Source organism: Eschrichtius robustus, chromosome 14 (assembly GCF_028021215.1).
Source record: "Eschrichtius robustus isolate mEscRob2 chromosome 14, mEscRob2.pri, whole genome shotgun sequence".
Classification (NCBI taxonomy): Eukaryota; Metazoa; Chordata; class Mammalia; order Artiodactyla; family Eschrichtiidae; genus Eschrichtius; species Eschrichtius robustus.
The window spans coordinates 97,408,416-97,426,497 of NC_090837.1; the positions used below are offsets into that span (position 1 = coordinate 97,408,416).

Below are 18,082 nucleotides of genomic sequence, written 5' to 3' on the forward strand. Positions count from 1 at the left end.
CTTGAACGACGACAGACACACACAGGAACTCAGGACAGATGCACGAAATCTACACAAAGGCAGGCTATCGTGCTGATGCTGGGTTTTGTCACAGCAACTTCCCCACTGATACATGTTGTGGATCTTTGCCTGAAGCCTCACTTTGAGTTAATGTCATCAAGGGATAACTGACAATGATCTCCACCCCTTTCCTCTGTCAGATGTGACAATTCAAAATACGTTCTAAATGTACCGAGGGGCATTTCGCAGAATTCGTTTCCTTAGGCTCTTCCTCACGGAAACTCACATGTCACTTTTCTCTCTCATATCAAGATCTTCTTACAGATGATCCAAGTCAACCAAGGTTTGATGCCAGATGCAGATTCTGTTTTAATTCCAGGTCATTACCCCAAGCATTTTATAAAACTGTTTCCAAAATTTCAGGCGGGTGCCACCCGGTCCTGGGGACACGTGGGCATCTGGTTGATTTTCCGAGCTCCTTGACCTCTCTCCCCAGGTGGACCCCATCCCTCTTCCGTCTACACCCCCAGAGCTTGTAGCCCTCTGGCTCAGAACTCGTGTTGACGTCTGCCTTCCTCCCCGACTGTGAGAGTGCCAAGGGCATGTGCTATTTTGTTCCTCTTTCTCTCCTGGTGTCCTGGCCTGCCTGTACTTAGCCACGGCAGGCGCCCAGAATTTGCTGAATGAACGTATAATGTCAAAGTTTCTGCACAATTTCAGAGAAGCTTTAAGTATTCTGATGAGACTTGCGTGTTCATCTGGTTCCAAGTGCCCTCTCCGCGCAGGGGCCCTGATACTGATCCCCTCACACGTGAACCTCGAGCTTCCGTTTGACCTCTCCAGGGTCAGGGACTCTTGTGTCCCGCTGCTGAATGGCCTGACCCCCAGGTCATCCTGTCTGCTAAGCCAAAGTCAGCCTGTACCTTCCGCCCACTAGTCCCACGTCTGCAATGCAAAACATCGGCAAGTTCTGACTTGCTATTTCTCAGGGCAGACCTCCAATCACCTCGTAACTGGCTCACCTGTCTCGTGTGACACCTGTCTTCTCTGAAAGAAACCCCCTCTTTTGGTTTCTGTTACCCCGTCCTGGAAATGTTTCTAGTTTGTCTTGACCACTCTCTAGATGTCATGCCCAAAACTGAACAGAACGTGACACGACACAAGGAGACTTCGTGGAGCACAAAGTCAAGTGGGAATGATCCTCCTCGTGACCTGAATGCTACTCTTCTGTTGACAAATCCCAGGACGATAAAAGGCCAGCTTCCTCTTGCCCGTACAAGATTGCAACTGTTGGCAGCAAAGCTAAGGGTTCACTCTGATGCCCTGCTCTTAGCTTGGCACGTGCACACATCTGACATCCCGTTGGGAGAGGGGGCTTGGAATGGGTCTCTCCATTGTGTCTCCTTTAGTTGAAAAAAGAAAGAGAGAGGGGGAATGAAAGAAAGAGGAAGGAAAAAAGGAAGGAAGGAAGGGAGGGAGTGAGGAGGGGGGAAGGAAGGGAAAGAGAGAAAGAGAGGAAGGAAGGAAGGAAGGAAGGAAGGAAGGAAACATTCTCAGTGCAATCTTCATTTCACTGCATCTTTCCTCTTCCCATAAAGGAAACTGACCGGAGAGGGGGTGTGCGACCATCACGTGCGCCTCCAGATTCCTGCCGGACTTCCCCGACCTTGAAGCCTGCCAGGGCTGGTGCGTCAGTTGGCAGAAAGGAAGTCAGACATTCCAAGGACTCGTCACAGAGGCAAAGACCGGGGCATTTCACATTTTGTTTCAATAATCTTGCTGATCTCTCGAGGAACGTGTCGCCTTTTTAAAAGGTAAGACTGAGAACACGAGTAGCACGGATCAGGAACGCACCGCTGTTGTTTTCAAACAGCAGGACAGCGAGGGGGAAAGAGAGGTGCCGTCACAAGCGGAGTCGTTTGTTTTGTGTGCGCAGCTCGGCCAGACTGCCTCCAGCAAGCAGGGCAAGGGGTAGATGACGGCCACAGCGAACGTTCAGGCGCCGTCTGCCACCTAAGTCCCACCGCCAAGGATGACATCGCATGGGCATGCGGCGGGACATCCTCACCGCTCTTTGGTGGCCAGCGGACGCACAGAGAGAAAGGACAGCCCGCTTTCCTGAAGGAAGGAAGCACAGTCACCGTAGGACACCCCAGAACCCGGGGAAGTGTCTGTCTGGGGTTTGAGTCCACGAACATCCCGCGCCTGTGTTCCCTGGAGGGAACTCCCCACACCTGGTGACACACACAGAGACCTGGGCTTGTTTTGGTTGTGTCGCACACCAAGAGTGCTACCAGGCTGGCGCTGCCCCTTCCTCATCTAGAATCAGCCACCCGGGAAGAGAGAGGTTCTAGATAAACTGAGTCATAAACCTCCCCCGTGCCAGGCTGGTTCTGCAGTTTACAAAACTCACGAGGGCTTTCCACAAACTCCTCAAATTGGCGTTTGCATCCAAGAATGGAGGGGGCATGAAGGGGCCACCAGTGACCCAGGCCTGGATGCTCTATTTTCTGCACAAAGCCACGTTCAGGTCCTGACCCCATCCCTTCCTTTTCCTGCCAACTGGGACACAGATCTTTTAACTTCGGAGCACGTGTTATCTTTTTACCTTAAAATTCTGTTAGTGCCTCTGAGGCCCCCAAGCCCTGTTTCTGCCATCTAAGCAGTAAATCTACTGCAAGTCTCAGAACAGTGTGTGTATTTGGCATCAGGAAATGAGAGGTGCCCGGGGAAAATGAGAAATACAGAGTTACCTTTAAAAAAGAAAACAAGTGTGCGTGTCCTGGAGTCCACAAAAGACTTGAAAAAAAATACCGTGGCCACCTTGGCATCTTTTTTTTTACATGAACTATCTCGTGAATCATCCAAAAAACTCCTCCGCTTATACAAATACAGAGCACTAACACTTGCGTTTGCGTTCAGCCAACAAAAATTTTCAAACCACAGATCCAGATGGGCTGTCAAAGGATTTAAGCCACCTCCTGAAATAGGGGAAAAAGGTCTTACAAATCTCAAGAACTCCAACATGTTTTTATTGATTTCAGTTTCCAATAGAATGAATATGTTTTCTCTAAATATTTTTCATCACACAACTGAAACATTGAATTATCTTTTCAGAAATAGAGTTAAATACATCAATCTAGTTACAAATTCTAATATAAAGAGTACAAAATATAATGTGATAAATTGTATTTTAAAAAAGAAATACAAACTCTATGGTCTTTTGCATTTTACTGCCTCAAAGCATAATTAGCAAAGTTGAAGAATGAACATTCTCCCTCAGACGCACTACGGGGCACCTAAACCATCACTTGAAGTCCTGGCCTGTGATTTTTTTATTCTCTTTCTTTTTGCTCAGTGTATAAAATGTCCTGCGATTAGAACAAACCCGAGTTAAAAGCAGTGAAACAGCATACGCTAACTTCAGACACGGAGACATTCTGAAAGTGGAAAAGTAAAGTTGTACAAACGCAGCTGTTTTTCTGTGCATCGATCACAACACCCCCCAGGGGGTGATTTGCCTGTTTTCAAGACGGCATGTCGGTAAAGAGAACCTGGCCGTGGAAACCCAGGAGGTGCGCTGCGTTCCAGGCACAGACCGAGAACTGCCAGTCACCTTCTGTGACCCTGTGGGCTACACTCTCTCTCCTGGTGGAAAGAAGGTGCAGCTACCTGAGCCAGGTGCCTGGGAGACAGCAGGGAGGTGTCACCTGCGACCTGCTGGGTCCAAGGCCACATCCCAGAGGCCTGCCGAATGATGACCCTGCGTGTGCACGTGCCCCCGTGTACTGTTTGCCTGCCACTGTACAACCTGTGACAGAGCGGCCATATCTGAAGATGGTCCTCGACATCCTGGGCAAAACCAATGCTCCCTAAGCTCACCAAAGTGGCATATATATGTCCTCCCCGGGGCCATTTCCTGGAGCACCTTCAAGAAACCAGTGCCTTTCTTGGGTTTAAAAAATAAATAAGTAAATATTGGGAGGCACCTCTTAAAAGCACTGAATACTTTTCAAACCCAAAAAGGCAAAATCCACTTGGTTTGAAAATCTGTACTGTGCCACGACCGAGGTGAAACGCATCCATCTGAGATGGCCCCAAGGCCTTCCAGGAACCAGGGGAGAAAAGTGACAGAACGGCTGACGAATGCCCAGAGAAGATGCTTGAACAGCTGAATTTTTCAGAGAATTTAAATGTTCACTCTTCAAGTTAAGGAATATGAGTGAATAACCTGAAAGAGTCTCTAAGCTCGTTATCTGTGTTACAACAATGAGGACGAGGGTGAGGAGGGGAGGAGGGGGTTGAGAGCAGCAGCAGGAGTGTGCGAGCAGGGGCCGGGAGACACACGGAGAAGCTGCAGTGTAGACAACCAAACCCTTTATTGTCTAAGTTACATTGACGCCAACACTGTCAAATCCTGTTAAGAAACAAGGAAACAGCAGATTGGTAGAGGTAGTAGAAAGTCTGTAACAGTCAGAGGGCGACTTACAGGAGAGACCATGCGGAAATTATCAATCGAAAAAAAGTGAATCAAAACACATTGGCTAAATAAATAAGAAAAACACAAATCGTATTAAATACTATGGTCAAACTGACACAAACACATGAACAAACCAATACAATACTGCGCTCGGTGGAAGAAAGGAAGTACAGTCGGGCCCCCGGACGGCTTGCCTTGGAGGGTGGTGTTCTTGGACGCCCCCCTCGCCCCGACCCCCGTCTGCTGAATTAAGGGAAAACCTTATTTCTGTGCTCCGGGCAGAAACAAGTATTCCAACTGGCTCGGGCTGCGTGTCCGGCCAACGGGACCCCGGGACGCGCCCCTCTCCACCACGCCCCCCGCAAAGGGGTCTCCCGGGATGACACCTGCGGCTCTGAAGGCCGCCACTGAAACGGTAAGAACGTACGTGACTCCTCCGTGTCGCTTTGGGTACAGAATTCCTCTGGATAACGAAAACACAGAGAAACAGACCGAATCACGAGCCCCTGTGCGTTCCTGAACTGTCACCCTTCACTGTCAGCCAAGAAAATAAATGCCAGAAAATGCAGAAACGATCACTGTGAGGAGACTACGGAAATGATCAAACGTAAGTCAACAGAAAGGCATGCTGATTTCTAGGGTGAACAGAGGAATGTATCTCTGAAACTTTGCTCAAAATAACTTTAGAGGACAGTCACTGAATCGTATCCGCAAGGACATTCCTAATGACACCAACACGACAGATCATTCTGGTACATATTCGGTGTAAGAATATCAGGAAAAAATAAGTAAAAAAGTTATATATATATACACACACATATATGCAGCTATATGTGTGTGTATATACATGTATATATATATTTATAGATATAAGCTAGCCAGTTACATTGCATTGTTTGCAAATGTTGCAAAGTAACCTGAACCGTCAAGTAATTTAAATTCAGTAACAAGTAGAATCCAGAACCAAACATTAACTAAGAACAACAACAACAGTAACAATAATAATAATATAATTCAACAAATCATTAGAACAGGAAAACCACACCTTACAGGGGTGTGTGTGTGTGTGTGTGTGTGTGTGTGTGTGTGTGTGTGTGTGTGTGTGTGTGTGTGTGTGTGTGTGTTTAAACAAGTCTTTCTGTATCAGAAGCCCATTTTCTACAAAAACTGCACTAATCCATTACTGTATTAAGTAAACTGTCGCTCTCACCAGTATTAAAGTTTAGGATAATTTCTGTACATGTAAAATTATTGCTTTTTTGAAAAATATATTTAGCATGCTCGTTTTAATCCATTTCCTGCCTTTACAAAATTTCACAATTAAAAAAAACCTAGTAAAGCTTTTGCAAAAAATTTCACAGAACATTTTCATTCAAGGCAGCAGTAACTTTTGATAATGCATAAAATCATTATGTGCAAAAATCTGAAACTCTCAGAAACATTACCATCACACACGGTGTCATGGTAATAGGAAAAGAAAATATTTATATCTGTGGAATACAATTTTAACTGCGTACACTGCAAGGTTTAAGACCCTTTGTGACGGCCCTTAACTCCCCACCGCTGAAACTGGCATCTGCGCGACCGAGGAAGAGGTATATAAAGCTGCCCAACCCACGGGCCGGGGGGCCTCCACGCTCCGGGAATGAAGGGACTCGTCCCATGGAGGCCCCCCGGCCCAAGAAGGAAAGACGCCTACTTGCTGGGACAGACGGACGGGAAGGCAGGGAGGGAGGGGGGCGCAGGAGGCCCCAGAGCACCAGGACCCCGGCGACCTGGGCCCCCCCCACGGGCTCAGGGATCCTCCCGCTACGACTAGACTAAAAGGGTCCAAATCGAGGGGGGTTCAGTGGCCAGATAATTTGTTAAGACGGGCAGTCTTCCGTTGTAAGCAGTTTGCAGAATGTAGCCCTGTTACCAAAAAGGTCCTGAGAATAAACAAAGAAGCCTGCTTTTCTTAGTGTTCAACTAGCTCTCTTTTCCGAAGCACAATAAAAGCCTTCCCACGGATGTGTTTCCTCTGCCGGATTCACTGAGCACAGATGGGAGAGAGGGACACACCTGGGAAACGCAGAGGGCCCCCAAGGGGATGCGATGGGACCACTGAGGAAGGAGGACCTCGTCGCCCGCCCGCCCCCCACTGAGCCTGTTTCCACAGCACCTCAACGCCCATCCTTCCTCTTTCATTCACTATTTTAAATACCCACTAAGACAAGGAGAGGCCAGAGCGTCAGAACTCCGTCAACCTGGACCCCTCCGCTGTTGTCTGTCCTGACGTCACCTCCAACAGGCCTCTGAGCATTGGCGGCGGCTTCTGTTACAGTGCTTGGCTGCTTCACTCTGTCCGACACACACGAGCATCTTTCTTCCAGTGTCTCAAACCTGTCTTGAACGATATCGACGCTTTGTGCTCCTACCGTGCCTCCCACCTCCACCGTTTATTATAAGAAAATACGACTATGGTCGGTGAGCACGTATATGCATATAGAATATCTACATGTAATTCTAAGTCGAGCATCTTCGTTGATGTTTAACGTGTAACAAGGAGAAGCCCTCCCTTCAGCTTCCGCCCCGCCCAGCGGCTGCAGGATCTGAGGTGTCCGGTCGGGAGTTCTTCCACGGGGCGGTCAGGGTCACGGTCGGGACATCCACAAGGGAACTGCGGACGCTGTCCCGGGGCACTGGGGATGGTGAAAGCGTGTCTCTAGGTTCCCTTTCTGAGAGGCACTGTTTGGACAGTATCTGCATTAGAATGGTCTCTCCCCTGGGGAAAAAAGAGACAAGAGAAAAGCTCATTTCTGCCTTTGGTTTCCAAGTGCGTTTTTCCTATTAATTTTCTTAGCAACGCCCAAAGCACAAACAGCAACCTTCGCAGAGCCACTGAGTCAGGTCGGCAGAGACCCCTGGCTTCAGCTTTAACTCGCTGCACGTGAGCAGGATATGTTTGCAATGTGCCTTCCTGCCTTCCAAGGTAGCTTGAGAAAAATCACCCCCAACGATCTACAGAGGATCATTAGGCGTCTCTGTTCCGCGTGCAAGAACAGCAAATCATAGTGCCTGAACCAGCTCCGGAGGAAAGGTTAAAAAGACGGCCAGATGGGACCGGAGGAGGATTCGAAACAACAATGCACCGTGAGTAATACAAAGCGGGGTTCACACGTGAATGGCAGTGCCAGAACAGGGTTGAATCTGGGGGCCATACGAACCAGAAGTACAGCACTCCCATAGGTCTGTCAGCAACTGAGGAAGCTTCCACCCATTTCCGTAAATAATTACCACGTTGGAAAAATAGAAGGGGTATTCTAAAGTCAAGGGAACTTGCTGCAAGATGAAAATGAGAATGAAGGAGAGCCGAAGTTTTCACAGAAGGCTCTCTCACGACACGTGAAGCATCACTGTTTGAACAATGGAGTTTACAATCTGAGGACACAACAGGGCAAGATTAATCTTACTTAACTGCATTAACCTTCAGCTAAAAGTCTCGATGAAGTAAAGCCAACAGCTTGAAATTAACATGCACACATAAAATGCAGCACTCATTGTGAAATTCCAACTGATTTCCAGCTATGCCTGCAGGAACCCTAGAAGTAAGTGTGTTTTGGGGGTGGGGGGGGGGGTCTGGTTGACATAATGAATTAAGTGCCTCTCTTCAGTTAATAGTTTCAGAAAACTCCTACGTAAAACTAGCTCTGCATTCACGACACCTACCAGTCGACATCTAGCGGAAGCCAGAAAGATACTCAACAAAATTTTATGGGGGGCTGGGGGAGTGGGCACAGCGGTCCCGACAGTAGTTTATTTGAAATGTAGGAAACAGTAACGGAATGAGAGAGGTGATAAAAACTTCCTTAAGTAGACGGTGCATTTCCTGCCGTAAACTGAGAAGGATGTTTTGCACTTTTGCACAGCGACATCACGCCGTGGGGAGATCCATCATCGACAGGGCTCATTTGGAACTGGTTCCAGATACATTCGAGGACGGAAAATGGCCTTTGTGTTTACGGACAGAAAAACAGGAGTTATTGTTAGCTGTTAGGTGGCTGGCCTTGAACGCTTTGAGGAAGTATGTAGCAAACAGACTTGCTGGGGATTCCATAAATGGGCAAAGAATGTGTATGAACACGTGTGTTGTGTGTGTCTACGTTCTGTATACACAATCCAGGCATCTCCTTGGATTTCCCTTCCTTGGGACCAGAATACACAGACGTGTATTGGAAGAAGGAAAAAGGATGGTTAGAGAAGAAGCATGAAGATGGCCCTCTGTCCGTAAAGGACTGAAGTTTTTACACTGCAGGCTCAGAAAGTTTTAAAGCGATTTATTTTAGAGGGAGTGCAAAATCTGGCTAACCCAAATAACCAGGTCGTTTAATTCAGTCCACAAATCTAGAGGCACAGATGCCAAGTTTCTCCTTATAAATGAGGGGATGTGTTCAAACAGCATCTCACTTTTAAGAGAGTTGTTTTCACTTCCGATTCGTTGGGACCAACACCTTATTCCTCAATACAGCAGTCTTATATATAGGGTTTTTAAGAAATGACTGAAATTCATCTGAGAAATCAGGCCCAGGGGAAAACGCAGCCATGGAAGAAAGGAGTCACAGAAATACTTAAATTACGTGGACACATGATATCTGAGCACAAACAAGTTGCTTTTATTCTCCCACAAAGAAAGAGACATCAGAAAACGAGAAACACGCTTCTAGAAAATTTGGCTTTTCTTTATTGCAGCTGTGTGAATTGTGGACTCTTCAGTAAAACTGAACAATATTTATTCAGAAATAAATATGATCTTTCTTTAAGGCGTTTCCGTGCTCCAGGGATGAATACTGACTTCCGTGACTTGATGAGGCCTACTTTTTCTTCCCCTTTTGTCTTATAAGGTAAAGGAATGCATACGTGCTCAGGCGTGGGAGTTAAGTGGCCTACACACACAAAAGCCTGTATCCCCTGGGACACACGCGAGTCCCTCGGCCTCCGTGGACCAAGGCCTGCATTAGACACGCATGGCGATGCTAAATGTTTAACGATGTACAGGGAACATCTTACTGACAAGGACCTTGCCCAACAAGCCAACAGTTAGCTGGGACTCGCGTTATTACAGGTCATTTTGGATAAATCACTAGTTACAGTCACGACTTTTCACGTTATGTTATACTGAGTGGGAAAATGGATACCGTGTTTCAAGACATTTGGTTTAACGTGAGTAAGAAAATTACTGAGACAAACCAGCTGAATTTTGAAACGCGGTCTGTGATACTGAGAATCTAAAAGTGATACTGAAAACAGATCATACATAGATTCAAATATACCAGCCTATGGGATTTATTTCTCCATCGTTTGCATTCTAATCTCCATAGCTAAAAATGAGACAAATTAGGTTGCCATTTTTCTTCTCATTTCCCTTTATTTTGATTAATGGAATTATTTCTCCAGCTTAACTATTTTAAAATAACATTTAGAATAATAAGAAGTAAACTATTAATCACAGTCTATAAATTTTTGGCAAGGAATCCAAAACAAATCATAACACCAGATTTCATATTTCAGCAAAAGATGGTCTGGTCTTTTAAATCCCAAAACCAGGGGAATGGAGGGAGAGAGGGTTAATTTTCCTTGGTTTTAGAAAGACCGTTATTCAATTTCTAACATTTAATGAACAATACAATTGGAAAAATACAATTTCTCCACAACATTAAAGAAACCCCCTGCTTTTTTTCTCTAACATCCATAGTGCGGTGATACCAATATTTTATTTTTTTTTATTTTTATTTTTATTTTTTTTACTTTTTTTTTTTTTTTTAAGGCAATTATACTTCAATAAAGATGTTTAAGAAAAAACACAAAAGCCTCAAACATAAAGAAATACAAAATGAGAACACCTCTATCCTCTCAGCCTCCCCAGAGGTCATCATACCCACGGTCAATGGCTTCTTGTGTTTTCTTTTTCTTTTTCCCCACACACACACACACACACACTGTATTTTATTTTTACAAGGGATAAACAGACTGACACCAAGCATTGTACGTGGATGACCACAACAAAAGCAACGACGATTGCACTTACCAAACATGAAACACACTCATACTATGTCATAATATTGACATTCAGTCCAGTAATCCGCCACTGTAACAGCTCCTTTACTTTGCAGTGAAAATTGATTTGATACCAGTATTTTAAAAAGCACACTATTTTCAAAAAATGTTCTTTTTGTAATGATGAATTTCGATGACTACTAGAAATTAAATGTTCAGTCGTGTTAAATAAACCCACGGCAGAGCATCTTGAAAATGATGATATACGTGAATTCCTCCTCTTAACGCAGAGTTTTGCTGGGAGTATCGGCTTCTCTTACGCTCAGAATTATCTTCCTAATACAACAAGCGCCAGCGGCAAGTGCCTTTATTGCCGAGGGCTGGGAGATTCATCCCCACAGCTCGGGAAGCTCTAGTAACCGAAGAGGGCTCCTCGCTGCCAGGGCTCAAACCCTTTTACGATAAATGCAAAGGAACGGGATGCCTGCAGAACAGATACCTTGCCCAGGAACAAACTACCTGATACCCTACTATTACCTAATCCAGACCTTTAACTTCCAGCGAGTCAGTAATCCTTTCCACCCCACCCATCAGAGGAATGTGCTGATAAAGAAACTGCTCCAGGATCTCTGAGTTCAAGGGCAAACCTGTAACACAGAAGGGGCTTCGCCAGTGTGCCTGCAGAAGAGAGACCACGACCAAAAACACATCAGAACGAAACTCTCTCGGGGAGGGATGGATTGGGAGTCTGGGATTAGCAGATGCAAACTAGTATGTGTAGGATGGAGAAACCACAAGGTCCTGATGTATAGCACAGGGAACTACAGTCAGTATCCTGTAATAAACCTGTAATGGAATAAGTAAATCCTGTAATGGAAAACAAAAAGTAAATAAACTGCCCGTATGACCCTGTAAACACAAAAACAAAACAGGAAACTCTTTTATTCCTCCTCAAGTAACTAAACTAACTGAATTAAATCCACTCCAACGTATGTATACTATGACATTAGGATTATCCCACATAGAAAAATTCAGATATTAATACAGTAAAGGAAGGGCAGGTGCCATATGGCTGTGGGTACAGACGTGGCATCCGCCCACCAGCGTGACGTCGCCTGAACACAAGGCAGCAAACTAGGGAACTACATTTATGTTGACAACACTTTCCTCAAGCTAAGAGCTCTCCTATCCTCCCTCCAAGGCACAACTAACAACTAGACTGTAAAACAAAACAAGACAAAACCGGGGTGTTTACAAGCACACGACCAGGTTCTGACAAAGCAGGGAGATGCTGAGGAGAGGCAGTGGCCGTGCCGACCGAGCACGACGGGCCACGACGGGCACATCCACACGTGACGACCGAGCACGACGGGCCACGACGGGCACATCCACACAGGCACCAGCACGTGCGTCCACCTGTTTACACGCATGTGCACCGTACACATACACGGCACCCGGGTCTCCCCAGCTGTTCAGGACAACTGTTCCCTCTCCGTTAGAGTAACTGACAACAGGTAGCGCGCTGGACGTCTGGTCCCCGCCAGGCTCAGTCCAGCGTCCTCGTTCATCTTCTCCGCAAGCGCAGAAGTACGTGTTGCCGTTGTCATCATTTTACAAATGAGGAAACTCAGGTGAAGTTCACCTGCCTGAGCTGAGGTCTAGGTGAAAGCCTCCTACTCAATAACCCAACATCTTAATAATTCAGGTTATTGAGTCCCTTGGAGTAGAACTGGCTGATCTTGGCTGATCTTCAACGTTGAGAGCTATTAAATATTTACATGTTCTCCACCAGGATCAAACCCACTTCAAACCCACATATTCGCCTGCCGAGAGGCATCACAAACTTGACTTGAAGGTCAGCTGGAACTGGTTTTGTCCGGCTCCTCCTGCCACATTCCAGGCTCCAGGAATGGCTCCTCCCGAGAGCTGGAGCCTGAAGCCAGAACCCGGGTCCACTCCATCCCTTCCCCTCCCTCCCATCCTGCATCCAACCCCCAAGTTCTTCCTGCTGCCAAACATCCCCACACCCATCTGCTCTCCGCAGCCCCACCCCAGCTTGGGCCGCCTCTGGGTCTCGCTGGGATGACCCCAAGCACCTCCAGAGTGGGGCGCAGCTGACTGTCCGGAACCTCCGCAATCCATCCCCGACCCAGACCAACCCGACTCCCCTACAGACACAACACTGGTGACGTCATCCCCGGCTCAGGGTCCCCACTGCCCTCAGGATGGAATTCCCACGTCGCAGAGCTGGTACCCAACGGTGGTGTGTCTCCCCCAGGCTCATGTCCTGAGCGCCTGGCCACCCGCCCAGCTCTCCCCCCATACGATTCCTCCAACGAGACATCTCTTCCACCTCCGGGGTTGGGGTCGGGGGGTATCGGCGGGGGCATCTGCCGGCTACCCGCACCCTGGCACGGTCTTCTCGACGCCACAAGCCTGGTTCCAGGACCCTCACCCTATCACAGCGCTGCGCCTCTCTGCCCTGTGTTCTTCTCTAAACCACCCACTGGACCTCAGGAACCATGAAAGCAGGAAAATTAATTCACCTTGTCTCCCAACATCCTCGTTATCTCCACCAATGTGACAGAGCCTGGCACGCAGGAGGTGCGCAATAAATACTGTTAATGAGTGAATAAATGATTATTGCAAAACTGAGTTCCCAAATACTGTTTCAGTTAGATAATTTAACATCTATTATGTAAATCTATAAAAGTCCATCAACTGTTAGTGTTACATCAAATAATTTATGCGTGAATACAGTGCTGTGCGATTTTAAAAACTCCCCTGATCCACAGCTTCTAAAGCCCACGGGAAAAGAATGATTTAAATATTAATTAATTAGTTAATGTTTGTAAAGCACACTACACATGAAAAAGAACATGACTGGTAAGTATAATGAGTCCCGTTCTAGACATAAATAACCACAGAATTGTCCTATGAATCTATATCGTATTCTAAATCTAAGACAGCAGTTGTGATTTTTTGTAAACAGTGAGAACTCCAAAATAAGAAAGAACAGTAAGATATAAGCCGATTACCTACTACTGCTATGTTTTTCACTTATCCTGGCCGACACATCTCTATGAGAATTCTTAAATTCCAAAGTACGTTAAAGAAAACAGAATTTCCTTCAAGAACCAAAATGTTCAGTGATTAATCAACAAAAGCTACTTTTAATGTAACAGAGGACAAAAAGTACTTCCAGAAGCCGTATCTCGAATATGCCAGCACGAGAGGTGTATAAATCCAGCTCAGTTCTGGTGTCACGGGCCTGACAACCACGGTCAGGAGATTGAAAAGCAGGACAGCTGACCCACGGAGGCCTTGCAACAGGAGTAAATAGTTCCTAAGACCACAGTATTGAGTCACTGTACACGTGAAACTAAGAGGTTGGCCGGTAATAAGTACGAAATTGCAGAACTTGGGTTTACAGAGACAAAGACAAAAATATAGATATATCTTTTCTCTTTTTTTTTTTTCTAAAGGGAACGCTATTTGTTTATTTATTTATTTTGGCTGTGTTGGGTCTTCGTTTCTGTGCGAGGGCTCTCTCCAGTTGCGGTAAGCGGGGGCCACTCTTCATCGCGGTGCGCGGGCCTCTTACCGTCGCGGCCTCTCCCGTTGCGGAGCACAGGCTCCAGATGCGCAGGCTCAGTAGTTGGGGCTCACGGGCCCAGTCGCTCCGCGGCACGTGGGATCCTCCCAGACCAGGGCCCGAACCCGTGGTCCCCTGCATTGGCAGGCAGATTCTCAACCACTGTGCCACCAGGGAAGCCCCCATCTTTTCTCTTTCATCACCAAGAATGGGGAACAGCTGTGATGAATTCCCAGCATAACCATAAGTAACATAGAACTGATTTAAAATACAGTCTTAAGTGATTGGCTTTGTTGATCTATTTCTCCCTGTACCAGAAGCCTTTCAAAGAGGCTCAGGTAGAATCCATGTGCACCAGATAAACGGATGTGTGTTCCTGAAGAATCTCACTATGTTATTCAGAGACCTGCCTGGTGCTCCCCGGCCCCGTCAAACACTCTTCTGGAAAAGCCGCATCTTAGGTGGATTGAATGGGTCACTGTGTCTGCAGGAACGCTCTGGACTGACTTCACTTGTACTGTCAGTATGTAATTCTCCAATTACGGCACGACCCCGCTGCTACTACAACCCGCAGACACATCACAGTGTGCCGTGTCGAAAGGGGGTTTTACTTTTCCGTGTAAAAGGCGAGTGCTGCGTAATTCGAGCTGAGGTCACATGTGTCCAGAAATCATTTATATTCTGCGTTCAGTGAGATGTTATTCTTTTCATCAATTGTCACAGCATCGTGAAATAACAGCTTTCATTCTAAAACTATGGGGTTTATTAAGAGAGAAGTCACTTACTAAAAAACTATAACAAAGGGCAAGGCATTCTGTCCATGATAGATGAAGAAAAGGCTTTTAACAAGAAACAGGGATTCTGAAAATTCGATAAAAAACAAAACCAAAGCCTCTGATCAGGTACCGTCCATCCTAAGGCCAGCTCGACCATTAATTAGCAGCAGGCTCTGGGCAGTGTTTTTATCGCTCACTATTCTCTTCTAGAGAAACGGACTGGGATTTCTGGAGGTTCTTCTGACATCTATGTCACCATCATCGTTGTCAACGACCATGAACCCCACACGCGTCCGGGCGAGATGTGCTAACTGGATCTGGCCACCTGGACCGGATCCTGGATGTTTATTCTGGCAGCAAGGACACCCCTCTTCATTTACAAGGGGGAGAGGCTGCAGTTACAGAACCTCCTACGGCAACCAATCAGAAAGCAAGAAGGTTATGGAGAAAATGCTTGTGGGAGTTACGAGGACGGGTGTGACATCCTGTCAGGGGCAGAAAGGAAGAAGAGCTCTGAAACCACATGCTCTTAGCCCAGGATAATGGGACAGACCACTTAGGACGGCGTGCACCCCCTTACTTCAGAGCTACAGACCGAATCCCACAGTCACTCGTGCCCAGGAGCTGGCCACCTTTTGTGGATTGAACGCACTAAGGCCACACATCTACGGTGACCCACGTTCTATGTACACGCACACGGGTATCTTACGCATTATGGCCGAGCCAGTAGTGTGCGTTAGACAGAGAATCAAATCAGGACAAAGAGGAGGCCCTGAGACACCAAACTCAGCAGAACGCTTCTTATGGAGTGATTCAAAAATACGGTTCTGAAATAATGCCATGTGCGGCGACATGGCTGGACCTAGAGAGTGTCATACAGAGTGAAGTAAGTCAGACAGAGAAAGATAAATATTAATCGTATAATATCGCTTATATGTGGCATCTAGAAAAATGGTAGAGATGAACTTATTTGCGAAGCGGTAATAGAGTCACAGACGCAGAGAACCAAACTTATGGTTACCAAGGGGAGGGACAAATTGGGAGATTGGGATTGACAAACGCACACCACTATATATAAAACAGACAACTAATGAGAACCTACTGCATAGCACAGGGAACTCCACTCAAAACTCTGTAATGGCCTATATGGGACAAGAATCTAAACAAAGAGTGGATATATGTATAACTGATACACTCCGCTGTACACCTGAAACTAACACAACAATGTAAATCAACTCTACTCCAATAAAAATTTTTAAAAATACGGTTCTGAAGACAAGAGACAAAGCCTAACTTGTTCTCAAGCTAACCTCCAAGCAAAACATCTTGAGTGGAAAAGTATGACTTTCTGGTGTTTTCTGTCACCACCGGTCTCTACCAATTCCGTCACCCGCAACGAGACCCAACGCAGCTGCATCGACCCCGACCGTGTCGTTCACGGCCTGGGCCGCCTTCAGTGATTATCAGGCACCCACAGACTGTCCCGCAGCCCTGGGCTCCGATCCGCGGCAACGCAAAGCTACGTACACAGCTGGTAAAACACCACGTGGTACCCTTGTGATGGCCATCGTGACACCCCTCTTCCCAGCTACCACGTGAAAACCCACACACCCGTGAGTCGGGAGACCTACTTGTTTGGGGGCGTCTGCGGAGGTGGCGTGGGCTTCAGCACCTCGGAGGCCATTAGACTCAAACAGCACTGTGAGAACAAGGTGTACGTTAGCAGGAGGACACTAGCTTCCCGACGCCCCGTGACACGCGCCCCTCACAGATTAAGCACTGGCACACAAAAAAAGACCCAGCGTCCAGCCTGTGGCCGGAAAATGCCAGTTTACCGTAACACTTACTGTCAGAGACTGAAAACGCTGCCTGGGGCCGGTGCCCTTTTTAATTCAGGCTTCCTCGCCAAAGAGACCCATCAGTGACAACATTAATTAGCCAGGCGCGCGCAGAGGGCCCCTCCTTCTGCGCCACTTACCGTTTGGCCCCTGTCACTTTGCATCAGACCCGAGCGGGGGTACGGATGCATCCTTCACGCTTGGGATGAAGCAGCCCCGGCCCCGCCTCCCCCTGGCTGTGTGGTGTTCCCACCACACACACACTGCGTCCCCCTGAGTCCATCTCAGGCGAGCTCCTGACAAACAGGCCGAGGAACTCCGCCACTCAGCACCCACCGGTCCACAGAGGCCAGCTGGTGCCAATGAGGAAAGCAGGCAGCCGGATGTCATGCCGATGGGGGACTTGGGTTTCAGTGCGTCCTGGTGGCAGCATTAACTCGTTACCCCGTGCACCTCTGAGGAGTCCACTCTAATTAAAGTGGAGCATTTGCAAAACAGGCTTATCTCAGATTAAACCACACGGCACTTGGATGCAAAGGAAAAATCATTGCAGGTGCAGATGCCGGATGGGACAGCCTAGAGTGTAATCCCAGGAGAGAAGGCCTGACCCCTCACCTCACCCGAGAGAAATCTAAATACGTCACCGACTGCGGGAAACAGAGACTGCCCCCACCCCGGGGCCCCCCGGGCAGGTACCTGTGTGAGCCCGCGTGTGGGCCCGGAGGTGGCTGGGCTGGTGGAAGCACTTTCCACACTCCACGCAGACGAAGTCTCCCTGGTGGGCCGGTGTCCGGAGCGTCCCTGGGCGGCGGTGCAGGGGTGGGGGAGGGAGGAAGGGGGCGAGAGGAAAACATCGTCAGTCCCTCCGCTGTGTCCTGATGGCAGGCACCTCAGGCCCCCGGACAGCCCGCACGCGCAGGACCGCGAGGGAGCACAGATGAGAGAGGATTAAATTCCACTCCCATGATGCGCCCTCAGGTGTGTGGGACCCGGGCAGCTGGTGGCCCGCATCCGGCCGATGGAGTGATGTGGCCAAACCAAGTGAGGGACCAGGAAGCAGGGCTGGGCCCTGCCCCCAAGGCGATGCTGGAGCACACGCCCGGGAGCTGCGCCATCCCCACCTTCCCCCCGCTGCCGGCCCCTTACCTGTGTGTCCTGCACATCCCGGGCAGAGCACAGACGGGACGCCTAGGAAGGAGGCCGGTCTTAAGAGCACCGACCTCCTGTTCCCTCCTGACCCTAAAAGATGTCCGGCTTTTGCTAGAGAAGGGACGCAGAAGACGCGTACTTGTCTGTCTGCCTTTTCTGGATGAGGGCATCTCTCTGAAGAAAAGCCTAATTTTTCATGTAACAGTAGCTC

The 18,082-nt window shown here is 47.8% G+C and overlaps 1 protein-coding gene across 5 annotated transcripts in view; it reads right to left on the reverse strand.

The window, feature by feature from the left end:
- Positions 1-3,011: 3,011 nt before the first annotated feature.
- Positions 3,012-18,082, reverse strand: part of ZNF516 (zinc finger protein 516) — a 114,925-nt gene continuing 99,854 nt past the window's right edge. For all 5 annotated transcript variants that reach the window (XM_068563214.1, XM_068563213.1, XM_068563212.1 and 2 more), the window contains exons 4-6: positions 17,419-17,523; positions 16,516-16,583; positions 3,012-7,244 (exon numbers count right to left, since the gene is read on the reverse strand). In XM_068563214.1, coding sequence (XP_068419315.1) covers positions 7,185-7,244; positions 16,516-16,583; positions 17,419-17,523 — 233 coding nt within the window. In that variant the 3' untranslated portion in view covers positions 3,012-7,184. The remainder of the gene's footprint in view (positions 7,245-16,515; positions 16,584-17,418; positions 17,524-18,082) is intronic.